Raw genomic sequence first — 17,498 nt, 5'->3', positions numbered from 1 at the left:
ATGACAGAGAATAATTTCACAGAAGTGACACTCTTCATGCTCAGTGGATTTTCAGATCATCCAGAATTACAAGTCAGTCTGTTCTTAATGTTCCTTTTCATCTATTTATTCACTGTGTTGGGCAATCTTGGGCTAATCATGTTAATCAGAATTGACTCTCAGCTTCACACACCTATGTACTTTTTTCTCAGCAATTTAGCATTCATTGACATATTTTATTCCTCCACTGTAACACCCAAGGCACTAGTCAATTTCCAGTCCTCACAGAAATCAATTTCCTTTGTAGGCTGCTTTGTTCAAATGTACTTCTTCGTTGGTTTGGTGTGTAGTGAGTGTTTCCTTCTGGGATCCATGGCCTATGATCGCTACGTAGCAATCTGCAATCCCTTGCTATATTCTGTGATTATGTCCCAGAAGGTGTGTAACTGGCTGGGAATGATGCCATATGCAATTGGATTCACAAACTCTCTGATATCTATCTGTGTGATAAGCAGTTTGCCATTCTGTGATTCCTACATCAATCATTTCTTTTGTGACACCACAGCTCTTTTAGCCCTGTCCTGTGTAGATGCCTTCAGCACAGAACTTGTGATCTTTGTTCTAGCTGGGTTCACACTCCTCAGTTCTCTCCTCATCATTGCTTCCACTTACCTCATCATCATCTCAGCCATCCTCAGGATCCCATCAGGAGCTGGCAGGTGGAAGGCCTTTTCTACCTGTGCCTCCCACCTCACAGGGGTCACTGTCTTCTATGGCTCCTTGATTTTCACCTATTTGCAACCTGATAACACCTCATCCCTCACCCAGGCGCAAGTGGCTTCTGTATTCTACACCATTGTCGTTCCAATGCTGAACCCACTGATTTACAGTCTGAGGAACAAAGATGTGAAAAATGCTTTCCTGAGAGTCATCCACAGGAAACTTTTTCTATGACAAACCACACCCATTGCAAATAAAAAAAGACCTGGGTAATTTCAAATAGTTACTTCACCAGTCAGGAAATTGTAGCGTAACTTCAAAGGACATACCACAGAGTTATTGAGAACATAGTGTCTTAGAATTTGATATATAAATCATTATTTTACTTGTTTATGGGATATACTAAATTCATCAGGAGGTCATTTCAGCTCATAAATTGTTCATGTAATAAAAATACACAAGGCAATAGAAAGACATATGTGCATATTTTAATGAACATGATATCACACTAAGGCATAAACATTCTTCTAGTTTATAGATTTTTTTTTATATGTGAGTGTTTTGCCTATATGAGTATAGATGCACTACCATGTGTGTGCCTGATGCACAGGGAGCCTGGAAGAGGACATCCATCTCCTGGCCCTGGAGTTACAGATGTTTGTAGCTACCATATGGGTGCTGTGAAGCAACCTTTGCCCTGAAGGAACAAAATTTTGAGCCATTTGAACATAACAGTTACAGTTTCTCTCTGTTTACCTGTAAAACATACTTGGTGTCGTAGAGTCACAGATTTATGCTCAGTTGACTTGCAAACTTTCTACTTTGTTATTGTGTAGAGTGATGTCCAGTCAGTAAAATTCTACAAATACACACACACACACACACACACACACACACACATATATAATATATATATATAAAATATATATATGTATATGTATATAACAGAAAATAAATGGTTATAGAGTTGTATAACATTGTTTAAGTGTGTGAAAATTTCTAGGCTATTCTTGAAATATTTCATTGATGCATTGTATTTGACATAACTCTATGTAAATATATTCCTTCTGCTATTGTGGCTTCAGTTTGATTTTCCTTTGTGAATAAATATTATTAGGGGTTGAGTGCATTAAAAAATTATATGCTGTGTTTATGATCTTACCTAATTATATATATCTGGCATGTAGGTATCACATTTTTACATTTCAAATATGCATCTCATAAAGAGAATTTATCTTCATTCTTGTGAAAATAGTTGTTGTTAGTTATATGTGTATTATTGCTTTAATATGCAAATAATTTAAATATTAATATTATTGGCATTAATAAATACTTTATCTCTAATTATCCTTCTTCTTGTGATTGACATATATCACTTGTATGTACCTAGGTGTGAAAACTACAGTTCTTTTATTTATTTTCATGAAAGTAGATTGTTTTAAATGCCAAAATTATATTTAAATACCCATATATCTCTTTTAAGATATTAACTTCTTTAGGTTCTTTCCACCCATTTGTCTTCCATTTCTCTTTTACCTCTATACCCTGTAGTGGTAACTTTCACAAGTATGTCTGCTTTTTATTCAGTCATTTTTTTTGCCTTTACTACTCAAAATCTCTTGGTCTTTCCATGCTAAATTATTAAGGTGACAATCTTTATACCATGTGTCACATCAGTAGGGTGTTAGATATCATCTAGCTGTTGAACAGTGACAACAGACACTCAATTTAAAATATGTTGCATCAAACTTTAAAACAATGCCACTTTTCCATTCAGTATGCTAGATTTAGAACAGCTTAGTGATGATGCTGTTAGATATAGGTATTCTTGGAGTTTGCATTTTCTTCACCATCTTTAAAGTATATTTTTTATATAAAATAAAAAGTAACTTTTAAATTTACTTTAATTCAAGAAAATATTTCAGGCATTACAAAGGAAACAAATTTATCAGTGAAAAGAAAAGAAATCAAGTGCAAGTTCTTCTGTTCATGTATATTTAGGTTCGTTGTTGTACTTTACATTTCTATTCAAAAACTTATCAAATTTGCAAAAAATTTTTAATGTAATTTGAGGAGATATTGAAATGGTAAAAGTATAAGACTATGCTACTTTCCCTGAGGTGATTATTTCCTACTATTTAAATTATATTATGAATATTACTAAATAAATGTAAATTACTAAATAAACATTATCATGTAAATACTATACATATTACTGCCTACCATATAAATAAATTTATATTTCACATCATTTTTATACACAAATAGTGTGTACTATTCAAAAACTCATTACAACATTTACTAATTTCTTTTCTCAATTTTAAATGTAAATTGAGGATATAATATTGACTATAGTAGACTAAGATTAAGTAAATAGGCAGGCGGTGGTGCCATCTATTTTTAATCCCAGCACTCAGGAGACAGAGGCAGTGGATTTCTGTGAGTTCGATGCCAGCTTGGTCTATGGAGCAGATGCCAGGACAGTCAGGGCTACACAGAGAAACCTTGTCTTGAAAAACAAACAAATAAGCAAAAATTAAACAAATGTGTGTGCTAAAGTAAGTATTATGTACCCACAAAGAGAAAATAATTGAGACAAATTATAATTATGTTAACAAAATATCAAGAATGAATTTGAATTTCTTTCATTTACTTTTTTGAAATCTGTTATACTTTACCTTTTTTTTCTGATTAACATGTCTATTCCTATAAACATGCTTTTAAATGCTCACAATAAAGAATTATTTTCATTTTTATTATGTAAAGCTTAAAATAGTTATTTCTCTAAACATTGCTTATCATCCTAAAAAATGACTTTATGTGATCATTATGCAATGTAAAAACTCTATAATTATTAGGTCACTTTAAAAGCAAATAATTTTTTTTCATGTGAAATATCAGAAAAGAAGACCAAGTGAGGCTGTGGTTCATGGTAGAGATTCTGAGAGAACAAGCCATTGCTCATTTGCCCTTGAACTTTTGCCCTTGAAAGTGTGCCAAGTTCATTCCCCTGGAAACTGGTCTCTGAGGACAGTCTCATGTTGTGTGGTCTTCATTGTTGGTTATATGAAGCGCTTTGTCTCAACAGGATCAGGCAATGCACTACACCACTCTGAGGACTTTCAAGTATTTGGCATACTTTAGAGACTGAAATTCTTATTAAAATTTTCATTTGACTGGACTAAAACAAAATTTTGTTGTAAATTGTTTTTATTGATAATTTAAAAAATGAATGCACAGAAATCTAAAAATAACCACCCCAATGAAAACAAACATGTTATAGAAATGTACAAGTCATTTAAATACTTTCATAATTTATATACTAGAAAAATTTAATGTTGAAGCATTTATAGACTACAGTCAAGGAAGAAGTGTCATGACAATCCTTGGCTCACAGTAAGTATCCCCAACTTTAGATGGTTTTAGGTGATTTTGTTTGGGTCTTATCATGAACAGTGTTGGTATTTGCAGAAATAGAAATGTAGTGTTGACAAAGTCAGTGTCTGCATTCAATGTAAGTGTATTGAAGTATATCTTATTAGTTTTAGATTGGTCAAGTATTATAATATCTATAATTCTAATTTACCACAATAATGTGATTTATGATTGAAATTTATTTATAATGTGTTCAATGATTTTGAGGTTAAATGGGGACTAAATGATACATTGTAAATGTTCCCTATAATTGTTGATTAGTTGTCAAGACTGATTATGATTTGTTTAAACTTCTATAACTTCAGAGATCAAGATTCTGGGAAGGATCACAGTGCTTAAATTGTTCTTCCTTCAGCAACTTTTCTTAGTTGTTTTTTAGTAAAATATGTAGGTGACTGTACAACCTGTGATGTCACATGCTCATGAATATTAAAGGTATTCAGGAAGGAAAGCCCTATGAACAAATAGTTCCTTCTTCTAATTATGAGGTATATCAATTTGCACTCTAAAACGTTTAATTCAAACTATTAGTTTTAGCTCCATATAAATTCTTACTAAGCTTTTAATTAAGGGGATAAAGAGACGACTCAGTAGTTAAGAGGACTGGTTGTTTTTCTTCTAGATGACTTGGGTTTAATTCAGAGCACTTACCTGGCAGATCATAACTGCCTGTTACTACAGTTCCAGAGAATCTGACACCCTCCTCTGTCTTACACACACACACTGCATGATCATGGTGCATGGTGTACAGTACATGCAGGCAAAACACTCATAAACATAAAACAATATACCACATTGACAAAGAAATAATATGTCCTATGTTAAATGTCTACAGACTGCCATAGTCCTTTGTGATTGATTTTCTTTTAAGACCTCACATTTCTCAGCTTTATAATATGAAAATTAAAAGTTTCCCCTCATAGTCACGATATCACTAAAAAGAAAGAGAAAAAATAGGAGTTATAAATTCACTAGGTAGACAGATATATGTTGTTTCATTTTCCATTTTATTCTAGCTTTAAATTCTAATTTTAACTAAAAGGGACTGGAACAGGGATGATGAAGTAAAATGTAATATCATGCTTAAAATAAATATTAAACATTGGTGTTTTCTATCAAACATTGTAAAATTTGTGTTCATGACAAGCAATGCAAATCTTTTTACTTTCTTCACCTAGTAAGACTATCATGTTAATGTTCTACCCTCCACCTCAATACACACACTATAAAGCCTGTGTGTACACAAAGACCCAGCTATATTCTAGAAATTTTGGGTAGCCAAGCCCTCCTTGCATTCCTTCATTTTCTTGGCAAGGATTCTTTTAAAGCTGAGTAAGACTGTGAGGTCAGACCCCTGTCAATGGGGGAAAGATCAGATGCCATCTGCCTTAGGCCAAGTACACTTTCTACCTTGGAATGCTTTGTCCTTCCAAGCATAGTCTCTTAAGAGGAAAGCTCTACCTTGTTCAGACACATTATTTGGAGTAGGAGACTCTTTCATTGTGACATTGGATATTTTTCTAAATTTCCAAATACTAGTCTACATCTGCCATCAATATCTGACAATTTGTATTTTAATTTTTTAAAAAATAAATTATCTATTTCCTGGTAATATATTATATAGATATATTATATAGATACTTGTAATTCTTAATCCAAACACAGTTATTACTAAAGTCACTTTTGAATTCTCAGCATTTTAGAGCCATTCACTATGGATGCCTGGAATTACACAAATAAACCTGATTTCATCCTCATGGGGCTGACAGATTCCAAGGAGATCCAGTTGGTCCTCTCTGTGCTGTTTCTCCTGATATACCTGGTCACTATGTTGGGGAACATAGGCATGATGCTGATCATTCGTCTAGATGCCCAGCTTCACACTCCGATGTATTTCTTCCTTACCCACCTGTCATTCCTTGATCTCAATTACTCAACTGCCATCACACCTAAAACCTTAGAGAACCTGCTGACTTCAAACAAGAGCATTTCCTTCATGGGTTGTTTCACCCAGTTGTACTTTTTTGTCTTGTTTGGTGGTGCTGAATGTTTTCTTCTTTCCTCCATGGCCTATGACCGCTATGTGGCTATATGCAACCCTCTGCACTACCCACTTGTTATGTCCACAAGACGCTGCCAGGCCCTCCTCACCTGTTCCTATATGATGGGAGCTATTGACTCCTCTGTCAATATGCTCTGTCTAAGCAGGTTAAATTTCTGCAGCTCTCATGTCATCAATCACTTTTTCTGTGACACACCTGCAATTCTAGCCCTGTCCTGCACTGACACCTATGTCATTGAAATGATAATAATCATTGTCTCCGGTTCAACTCTAATGGTGTCCCTTCTCACCATATCAATGTCTTATACATCCATTCTCTCTGCCATCTTGAAAATCAGTTCTACTTCAGGAAAGCAGAAAGCCTTCTCCACTTGTGGCTCACACCTATTGGCAGTCACCATATTTTACAGCACTATGATCTTCACTTATTTAAAACCAAAGAAGTCCTACTCCTTGGGAAAGGATCAAGTGGCATCTGTTTTCTATACTATTGTGATCCCCATGCTGAACCCACTCATTTACAGTCTCAGAAACAAAGAAGTGAAAAGCGCTGTCAGTAGAGTTATCAAGAAGAGGGAAGACCAGAGGCAGTTAAGATAACAGTGGTGCTCAGCACTTAGGCTCTTCTCTTTCTATTTTTCCTATTAGGTCTTTCCTTGGTCTTTATTGAAAACTTATTGTATGCTTTATTTAAATTTGTGTGTGAAGCTTTCTTTACATAATATAACTTGATCCTAGATATTACTAAGGAAACATTTTAGAAATCTATGTTATAATAATATGAAATATATTTTAGATCTGTGGTATAAATGTGTGTGTTTAAAGACAACTGATTGGAAAATTAGAAACAATGATCTTCATTGTTAAAATTATATTGTGTGATATTCTGTATATCCTGTAATTTTAGAGAATTATGAAGCCATAACTTCTGTATAATGAGAATGAAGCATTTATTTTTAATCTCAAGTAGGAATCCACAGAGGGATTAAGTGATCTTGTTTTGAACTAAAGATTGTGGATTTTGGACTCTAGCTTCTGATTATTAGAATACTAAAGCTTAAGGCTATTTCCACTCAGTCAGGAGACTCAGCCATTAGGAACATGTGTTGCTATGGTAAAAGATCAATATTAGTTTCCAGCAACCACATCTGGTGGCTTACAACCTAACCTGCTGTAATTCCAGCTCCAGCAGAGCCCCCTTATGGGCTTCTGATCTCACATGGCCTCAGCTACACACACACACACACACACACACACACACACACTCCATACATATACTTATACAAAATAAAACCTTCTTGTAGGATGACTCCAGTGTGTGCACGTGGAAAACATTTGAAAGATATGTTTTAGTGTGACGTATTAAGAAGTCATAGCAAGAGTAGATCAGTTTGGGCTTTTTCTGGACCATTGCCAGTAGTCTATTGTGGAGGTATCTTTGTGGATTTCTGGGGACCTCTCTAGCACTTTGCTTCTTCCTATTCCCATGGGGTCTTCATTTATCATGGTTTCTTTTTCCTTGCTCTCCCTCTCTGTTCTTGATCCAGCTGGGATCTCCCGCTCCCCTAAGCTCTCTTTCCCTCGACCCTTGCCCTTCATTACCTCCCCCTCTTCACGTCCAATTTGCTCATGTAGATCTCATTCATTTCTCTGTCATTGAGCAATCCCTGTGTCTTTCTTAGGGCCCTGTTTTCTAGGTAGCCTCCCTGATCTACTCTGGTGATCTGATGGCCAAACACCCTAACTGTTGTGCTAGAACTCTCATCCAATGACTGGTGGAAGCAGATGCAGAGATCCACGGCCACGCCCCAGGTGGAGCTCAGGGAGTCCAATCGGGGAGAAAGAGGAGGGATTGTATGAGCAAGAATTGCTGAGACCATGATTGGAAAAATTGCAGTGACAAATGGCCAAACTAGTGGAGGTGCATGAACTGTGGACCAATAGCTAAGGAGCCCCCATGGAACTGGATCAGGCCCTCTGGATAAGTGAGACAGTTGATTAGCAACTGTTTGGGAGGCCCCCAGGCAGTGGGACCTGGACCTATCCTTAGTGCATGAGCTGGCTGTTTGGAACCTGGGACCTATGCTTTGCTTAGCCTGGGAGAAGGGAGGAGGGGACTGGACCTGCCAGGCTGAGCTGAATCCCCAGAGGAGTCCTTGCCTTGGAGGAGATGGGAATGGGGGTCGAGCTGGGGGGAGGATGGGTGGGGAGGCTGGAGGAAGGAGGACAGGGGAATCCATGGCTGATATGTAGAATTAAATTAAATTATAAAATAAATTTAAAAAAGAAGCCATAGCAAACTGCCTTATTCTTTTTCATTTAGTTTTTTGTTTGTTTGTTTCTTTTTCTGTAGATCTTTTCTTTAACATTTAAATTAGGTTTATTTTATTTTAATTACTTTTTATTATTTAATCAATTAATTATTTTTTCCATGCCTGATAACAGTTTCCCCTCTGCCCTCCTCTCCTCACAGTCTCAATCCACAAGTGCCACCCACCCCTTCCCTCTTCCTTCCCTTCAGAAAAGTGCAGGCCTTCCATGTATATGAGTCAGCCGTGGGATATGGAATTGCAGCAAGACTAGGCAATTCCTCTCCTGTTAAGGTTGCACAAGATAACCCACCAGGAGGAAAGGGTCCCATGAGCAGGCAACAGAGTCAGAGACATTCTCCATTCCCTCTGCCAGATGTTCCACACGATGATTAAACCACACAATGGCAACACATTACCAGAGGGCCCATTTCAGTCCCATGCAAGTTCTCTGTTTGGTGGTTCAGTCTCCGTGAACCTCCAATGAGCCTAGGTCTGTTCACTATGTGTTTTCCCGTGGTGTCCTTAACCCCTCTGGTTCCCATAATCCTTCCTCTCCCTCTTCCATAGGCTTCCCAAATGTCCACCTAATGTTTGGCTTTGGGTCTCTACATCTATTTCCATCAGTTGCTGGGTGAAGCCTCTCTGATGACAACTGGGCTAGGCACCAATCTATGAGAATAGCAGAATAACATTTAAAATCATTTCATTGACCTTTTTTGTTGCCAATTTTATTCTGTCCTAGGTCTATGGACTGTCCAGACTCTGGGTCCTGTCCCTCCAGGCATTGTTAGACGTGAGCTCTCTTTCAGCATATGGGTTTCAAGCTGGTCATTGGTTGGTCACTCCCATAATTTCTGTACTGCCTTTGTTCAGTATATTGTTAAGGCAGGACAAATTATAGGTCAAAGTTTATGTGGCTGGGTTAGGGTCCCAATCCCTCCACTGGAAGTCTTGTCTGGTTACTGAAGATGATTGGTTCAGGCTCTGTATCCCCATTGCTAAGAGTCCTAGCTAAGGTCACCGTTATAGATTCCTGGGAATTTCCACTGGACTAGGTTTCTACCATATCACAAAGATGCCTCTGATTCCAGTTGTCTTTCCCAGTACTCTTTCCCTCCATCCTTCCCCAACCTGATTCTTTCTATTCTCATGTACACCCACCCCCATCCAGACCTCTCCCTCCATCCACCTGTGATGTCTATTCTATTTTCCCCTCACAGAGAGATTCATGGGTCCCCCATTGACCCTTACTTGTACGCATAGCTCCTTTGAGCACGTGGATTGTACTTTCTCACTAATAACCACCTGTAAGTGAATACAAACCATGTTTCTCTTTCTAGGTTTGGGTTACATCACTCAGTATGATCTTTTCTAGTTCTATCCATTTGCCAGCTAATTTCATTGTTTTTAAGAGCTGAGTAATAATATTTTATTGTCTAAACATACCAGATTTTCTTTTTCCATTCTTCAATTGTTGGACACTTAGGTTATTTCCAGTTTCTGGCTATTGTGAATAAAGCTGGTATGAACATAGTTGAGCAAGTGTCCTTGTGGTATGGTAAAACATCCTTTGAGTATATGCCCAGGAGTGGTATAACTGGGTCTTGAGGTAGATTGACTCCCAGTTTTCTGAGAACTGCCATATTGATTGCCAAAGTGGCCGTGCAAGTTTACACTCCCACCACCAATGGAGGAGTCTTCTTTTTTTTTTTTTTTTTTTCATTTTTCTTCATTAGGAAATTTTCTGCTCACTCTACATACCACCCACACATCCTCCTCCTCCTCCCTCCTCCCACCCTCCAGCCTTCTCTCCCAAGCCACCCCACATCCCCAAAATCAAGGTCTCCCATGGGGAGTCAGCATAGCCCAGCACACTGAACCTAGGCATATCCATGACCCTTCCCACTGCACCAAGTCTGTGCAAGGCATCACACCACAGGCACCGGGCTCCCAAAATTCTGCCTATGCACCAGGGACAGAACCCGATCCCTCTGCCTGGGTGCACCCCAAACAGTTCATGCCAAACAATCGTCTTTCATATCCAGAGGGCCTAGTCCAGTCCCAGGAAGGATCCACAGCCATTAATCTACAATTCATGGGCTTCCACCAGTGTGGCCAGTCATCTCTGCACGTCTTCCCGTCATGATCTCCACGTTCCCTGCCTGCAGAATCCCTCCTCTCTCTCATCAATTGGATTCCTGGAGCTCAGCCTGGAGTCTGGCCGTGGATCTTTGCATCTGCCTCCATCAGTCACTGGACAAAGGCTCCTTGATGAAGGTTAGGGTATTTGCTAGTCTGGTCACCAGAGTAGGCCAGTCCAAGCAATCTCTAGATCACTGCCTGCACTCCAAGGTGGGGTCATCCTTGTGGATTCCTGAGAGCCTCCCGGCACTCTGCATCTTCCTCCAATGGATTTGCAGTTCTTCTCAAATGTAATTATTGATGGAAATGCTTCACTAAATTGTCTTAATAGATAAAAGATGTGATGAAAAAAATATTAACAAGTGAATATAGATTTTCTGAATCCCAGGAATTTTGCCCAGATGGAATGCTATAAAAAATCTAATTTTAGCTTTGTCATCTGTAATATACATGAAGATAAAGAAGTATAATTTTAATTTTTTCTGTCATTAAAGCTCATATTAGAAGTTTTATATTAAAATAATTTTTGCAGATTTTGTTTTCACTTGTAAAATTATATTTTATTTTACAAAATGGTTTCAAACTTTACAATTAAACTGTGACTCTTTAATTTAGGAGTTAATATTTTTAAAAAATATTAAATTTAAATTAAGAATGTATATTAATTTGTTGAAAGCTTTAAAATATTTATACACTTATACTCTCAGTCTATTTTGAGATTTTGCCTTATATCAATGATATATGTAAATATAAATGAACTTTGTTTTACTTGTAACTATGTTGTAAAAAATTTACGGTTTACTTTGTTTATGTCTAAAAAATATAACATTAAAAAAATTTAACCCAGTGTCTTGAAAATCACTTTTACTTCTAGAACTAGGAACTTGTAGAGATAAGCAGTTAAAGTTCAAAGTCATCCATGACCATATAGCAAGTTTCAGGCTAGGATGGGCTAATTGAGACCTGTCTGTCAGGTCCAATGCAGGCCCCAAAATGGCAGTACTAATGACATCTTAAACAGAAGCACTCCAGTAAACAAAAGGATTCTTATAAGTAAATGGAAACCTAAGGAAAGCCATCACATCCCCTATTTGCAACAAAAGTCAACTATCTTGAGCAAGAGCATCTAGTTCCTTATTAACCTAAACAGCCTGCTCTACCTTTCAGGCTTTCTTGCCCTCACCTTTCTTTCAATAGCTAACTGTCTCTTTAAAACTGACAAAGCATTTCCTGTCACCCAATGCTCCCCCACCTACTCAATGAAGGAGAGTCCAGCATTTGTTTCCTCACTTAAACTCTGTTTCTAGCCACTGAGAAGACTAGCTTGGTGGTTTTACAAGCCTCACCCACACTGTCCAAAAATGTAAAAGAAGGGAGAAAGAAATGGAGACAGAGACCAGAGACAGTCACATACACACACACACACACACACACACACATACACACACAGATATACACACACACATACACACACACACACACACACACACACACACACACACACACACACATATATACAGAGAGAGAGAGACAGACAGACAGACAGACAGGGAGATTAGAGATGATAGACTGTAACACAGCATAGAAAAATGTACTAGATGACTTGTTTTTGATAGATAGATAGATATTTAATAGCTACAATTACATATTTTGCTTAGTATTTACAATATGCCAAACAATATATTTTGCAGAAACAAAGTTTCTTTTTGCAAATTATTTTCCTGGTAGGCACCAGCAAAACACAAGTTTTATTTTCATTAAACAAAAAGGAATGAGTTCTTTTAGATAAATAGTGAATAACATGATTCCTTATGACTGTCTTAGAATCCTTATTGCTATTGTACCATCCTTTCTCATTTTTCTTCATTTTCCTCCCTTGATCCTCTCTAAACAGTTCACTTTTCCCCATTTCCTCATCAAAATATGTGTATCCTGCCATTTCCCTTCACCCTCCTTCTGTATTTACTTCCCTTCCACTCCTTAAAGAGCCCACCCTTTCCATTTCCCTGATCAAAATTCTGGACATAAATATAAGTATACATTCTATTTTCGTTTGGGTTGATATAGCTCCCACGAAACTCCAACACCACCTAATAAAAGCCTCAATGCCAGACATGACAAACCCTCTTTTGAGTCAAGGTGGTCCAAGGGACCCCAAAACATACAACTTATTGCTATTACCTTTAGTTGCCCCTCAGAGGTCTAAAGTAAGTCCTTATTACTGAAGGTACCATGAATTGCTGAAATAAGACTCATAGATCTCTGAGCTGGAGATGAGCTCAATGCCTCCTCCCTGAGGACTAGCTTTCATGCAAGCTTATTGCAGAGGGAAGAAACCAAGAGTTCTATCCAGTTATGATGTCTGTGAGCCATATCAATGATGAGTATCACAAGATAACCTAATGGATGCAATAGAAGCACACAAAACTTAGTGTCAAACAATAGCTCTCTAATTGAATTTAGGACCTGCTCAAAAAGCAGAAACCATGCCTGGTACTGAAAACCTGGCTAACTACTCAATGCTAGTAGTTATTGGAGGAGAATCTACAATTACTACTCTATTAACCAGCATAATCCCTAACAACGATCTATAAACATTTGTCCTTATGCCAACAGATAAGCTCAATCTTCACCTCTCATCAGGGAAATGTCTCTTTACAGTAGACAAAACCACTACATAAAACCATAACCAATCAATATTCAGAGTTGAAAAAGCTCAGTGAGTCCTAATGGATACGTCTACCAAACAGTCCCACACCTAAAGCTCACAGAACATTGCAGAAGAAGAAGGAGGATATAGAATGAGAGGATCAATGTGTTTGCTGAGAGAGTGTGTCTCCTGGTCAAATGCTACACCGAAAACATGGCTGTCTAAACATGAACTCAACAAGGAAGATGCCAATGGACATGCTAATGCTGACAGAGAAAAAACCCACATTCCCCCAACCATACAAAAGAAACACTGGCTAGTAAGAAATGCTAAAAGAAGAAAAAAATAGCCTTCCTGAGGGAAAAACACATCAATTAGCTATCTGATACCAAAAGATTATTCCTGAAATATGCATATAATTATTATTCTACAAATTGAGCAGTTTATACTAATCAATATTTATGTATATACTTAGGCATATATGCATGTAGCAAAAATTAATGAAAAAAGAGTTCATGAATTTCAAAGAGCAGAGAGGCTTATGAGAGGGTTTCAAGGGAGGAAAGGGAAGAGAAAATATAATTATATAATAATCTCAAAAAAATGTACATAGTTATAATACACTAAATAAAAAATCTTCAAAGAAAAGGTATTCTTCAGTCTTTTTAGTATATCATCTTATTCTTTATGCTTCAAATAAAGACAATATTATTCCAGAATTTCTTTAAACTCTAATGGTTTCATAGGGTAGCTGGAAATGAGGACTATATGTAGATTCTACTCAATACTTCCTCTGTCACTGTATCAGACCAAGGAGATAAATTTCATTTTGGAAAATTATTGATGAAGCTTACTAGTTTGCTTTTCAGTACATAATTTTAGATGTACATTTCTACTATTTAGCAGAATAGTATTATTAAATAGTAAGTTTTATTTTCTTTCACAGCCTCATTAAAACTTTCATCCCAGAAGTAATAAAGGGGAAAACCTTTGGAATTATTTCCTCATAGATAATGACATTGATTCTAGTCCTTTCAAAGGCTCTCTCATTCTGCAGCCCTAAACCTTCATTTCCTTTACTGTGCTTACTGTGTTCTAACCTCCTCTTTCTTATGAATATTGCCCTTATAATATTATAAATGTTTCTTATTTCTGATTTTTCTTCTTTTTTTAACTTATTTATTTTTATTTTATGTGCATTGGTATTTAGCCATGGGTGTCTGGAACTGGAATTACGGACAGCTGTAATCTGCCATATGGGTGCTGGGAATTGAACCCGGGTCCTCTGGAAGAGCAGCCAGTGCTCTGAACCACTGAGCCATCTCTTCAGCCCCTGATTTATTCTTCTTGAAGTCAATTGCATTTTTTGGTGTGTAGTTTTGTTTACTTGTGTTTAATAAGGTTCTCTCTCACTTCCCTTTTTAAAATTGTATTTTTCTATTTAATTTCTATTCCAGGGCATTTATTACCTGCTCAATTTCTATACATTTTATCAGTATGTTGATTGTGTTACTCTATGAATACTAGATTTGTTCTAGCCACTGACAGCAGGACCTCAACTAATGTACTTGGAGACTAATAACTATGAGTGGTGAAGTTCAAGCATAGAGAGATTAAACACAGTTCACGGTCACCACATTAGTTATAGAAGTGGCCCTGTTTTACATTAGAGAGTATCCCACTGTCTGAGTCTAGAGCCCCATCACTTTCTATCACTATTCAAATAATATCATTTTCATATAATAATATGCTACTCTAATTAGACTGGTGATCCTAGCAATTTTAAAAACAATGTAAAAACAAGATACTTTTCTTGATTTAATTCTGAGCAAATGTGTTATTAAAATATAAAACCATTATTGAATCTTGTTGTTGATACTATTGCCGATTTTGTATACTACTATTTATCTTTAGCAGAATGACAGGTTTTCTGATGGAAGCAAGTGACCTTTTCTACAGGTTCAAAGCTTGATTTTGTTAAGTTTGATGGCATTTTCCCAGTATGACCACAGTAAAATGACCTCTTTGAGAAATGGCTTTATCTCCTCAAAATAAAAATAAATTCCATTCTTAATAGTTCATTATGTAAACCAATTCTGTAATAGAAATAAATATAGTAAAATGAATATAACTGGTGTATTCTTGAGTTTAAGTGAATGTGTTCTCCATATTATGGGTCTTTTATTGAGTAGGAGTGTGCTTTGCAGTATTATAAAAAATACACAATCATTTCTTGTACATATAGTAGAAGATAGGATTGGGAACTGAGCAAGGACTTTGAGCATAAGAAGAAATGTTATTTCATTAAAGCAGTCCAGTTGTATAGATAAATAAGAAGCATTTATGGAAGCCAATTTAAGGTTATTCTTTTAGTCTATACATTCATTTGCATGGCTAATATAGAGACATCTCAATAACATCACTAAATAGTATTGGTTATGTTTTGGAGTTTCTATTCCATCACTATGATTGAAGAGTTGAAAGGAAAGACTTTACAGGAACAGACCTATGATTTAAGTCAACAGCACCAAATAATGTACATATGGTAAGTTTGAGGTATGTAAGAAAATATTGTACAATTGAAGCAAAATTTCACAAGAAGACAAAAGAAAGAGGAATTAAGTTTATGTTGTGTTTCCATAATCAATATGAGCAATAGAAAACTAAATATCCCTAATGTAAATAATTTCTGACATATCCAGCAAAGGTGAAGTTATTTGAAAACTATGAATAGGATCTTATGTATATCAATAATTAATTGATATATTTCAATGTAAACATAGTATAGATATGTAAATCATATGCTAACATTCACATATCTTATATTAAAAATTAATGCATTTTGGGAAAATGTTAGGCATATAAAGTACAGGACATTCATATATGATATAAATATAAGCTCATGTTAGCTTTAGGTTTACTCAGTTTTTAAAATGCATTTTTTTTATGAAGCAATTTCTCTTGAGTAACTTTCTCATTGCCTCTTTCACATTTTTGTTTCTCAAACTGTAGATGATAGGATTCAGCATGGGAATCACAATGGTGTAAAATGTTGACACTACCATGTCACGCTCGAGGGTATAGTTGGAACTTGGTCTCACATACATGAAGAGGATTGTCCCATGGAAAATGGACACACCTGTTAGGTGAGCTCCACATGTAGAAAACACTTTCCTCCTCCCTTCAGCTGAATTTATCTTCAAAATGGCCACCAGGATAAAACCATAAGAGACCAGGACAATGAAGATGGTGACTAGCTCAATGGAGCCTGCGCAGTAGAAGAGAAGAAGTTGATTTAAGTGAGTGTCAGAACAAGAAAGGGCCAGCAATGGAGGAATATCACAGAAGACGTGCCTAATTTCATTGGATCCACAGAAAGAAAGGCTGAAAGTAGCCACTGTGTGTATAGTAGCATGTAAAATTCCACCAGTGTATGAAGCGATAATGAGTGGCACATAGATTCTGGGTGACATCCTCACTGCATATAGAAGTGGGCTGTAGATTGTCAAGTAACGGTCATAAGCCATTGCTGCCAAAAGGAAACATTCTGTGGTTCCAAATGTAACAAAGAGAAGCATCTGTGTTGCACATCCAACAAGTGAAATGGATCTATTCTTAGAAAGAAAATTGACCAACATTTTGGGAGTCAGTACTGTAGAAAAGCAGGCGTCCAACAGTGACAAAACAGTCAGAAAATAGTACATGGGGGTGTGGAGCCGTGCATCCTCAATGACTAATACAACCAACCCCAGATTTCCTATCAGAGTTACAAGGTATATTGCAAGAAATAATATAAACAGGAATATTTTCATGTCAAAATCATCTGTGAATCCCAGTAGTATAAACACTGTGATTTCAGTCACATTGTTCATCTGACTTTTTTCTGCATTCTTCTCTGGTGGAGTCCTTGTCATTTCTGGTTTCACTTGCAGATTCTAAACGCAACACTCTGTAAACTTAAAGTCAATAACATCATACACTCATGCTCATATTTGGAAAAGCCATTTGTCGTTGATGAGATTGTCAGTAAATGAAATGAGTTTGAGTAGATGCATTTCTCTGTTTAAATAAATTGAAGAAAGGTTATTTTTCTCTAGTTGAATAAATTTATCAGGCTACAAAAGATAGCCAGTGCAGTTTTGTTAACTCCAGTTGCCCTCATTATTCAAATACTTTCATTTTAATATTATAGTAAAAT

General features: G+C 36.5%; 3 protein-coding genes across 3 annotated transcripts; 2 read left to right on the top strand and 1 right to left on the bottom strand.

Moving 5' to 3' along the window:
* On the top strand, positions 1-933 carry LOC131908253 (olfactory receptor 8I2). The gene has a single exon (XM_059259304.1). The coding sequence runs from the start codon at positions 1-3 to the stop codon at positions 931-933; it is 933 nt and encodes a 310-aa protein (XP_059115287.1).
* A 4,915-nt stretch (positions 934-5,848) lies between these two features.
* LOC131908252 (olfactory receptor 8H1-like) lies at positions 5,849-6,796 on the top strand. The gene has a single exon (XM_059259303.1). It carries the CDS (start codon positions 5,849-5,851, stop codon positions 6,794-6,796), a length of 948 nt encoding a protein of 315 aa, XP_059115286.1.
* A 9,425-nt stretch (positions 6,797-16,221) lies between these two features.
* Positions 16,222-17,214, bottom strand: LOC131907773 (olfactory receptor 5T17). The gene has a single exon (XM_059258868.1). The coding sequence runs from the start codon at positions 17,212-17,214 to the stop codon at positions 16,222-16,224; it is 993 nt and encodes a 330-aa protein (XP_059114851.1).
* Between the last annotated feature and the right edge of the window lie 284 nt (positions 17,215-17,498).

This window comes from Peromyscus eremicus, chromosome 4 (assembly GCF_949786415.1).
Source record: "Peromyscus eremicus chromosome 4, PerEre_H2_v1, whole genome shotgun sequence".
In the NCBI taxonomy this organism is placed as follows: domain Eukaryota; kingdom Metazoa; phylum Chordata; class Mammalia; order Rodentia; family Cricetidae; genus Peromyscus; species Peromyscus eremicus.
This window is presented reverse-complemented; position numbering and strand designations above follow the sequence as displayed.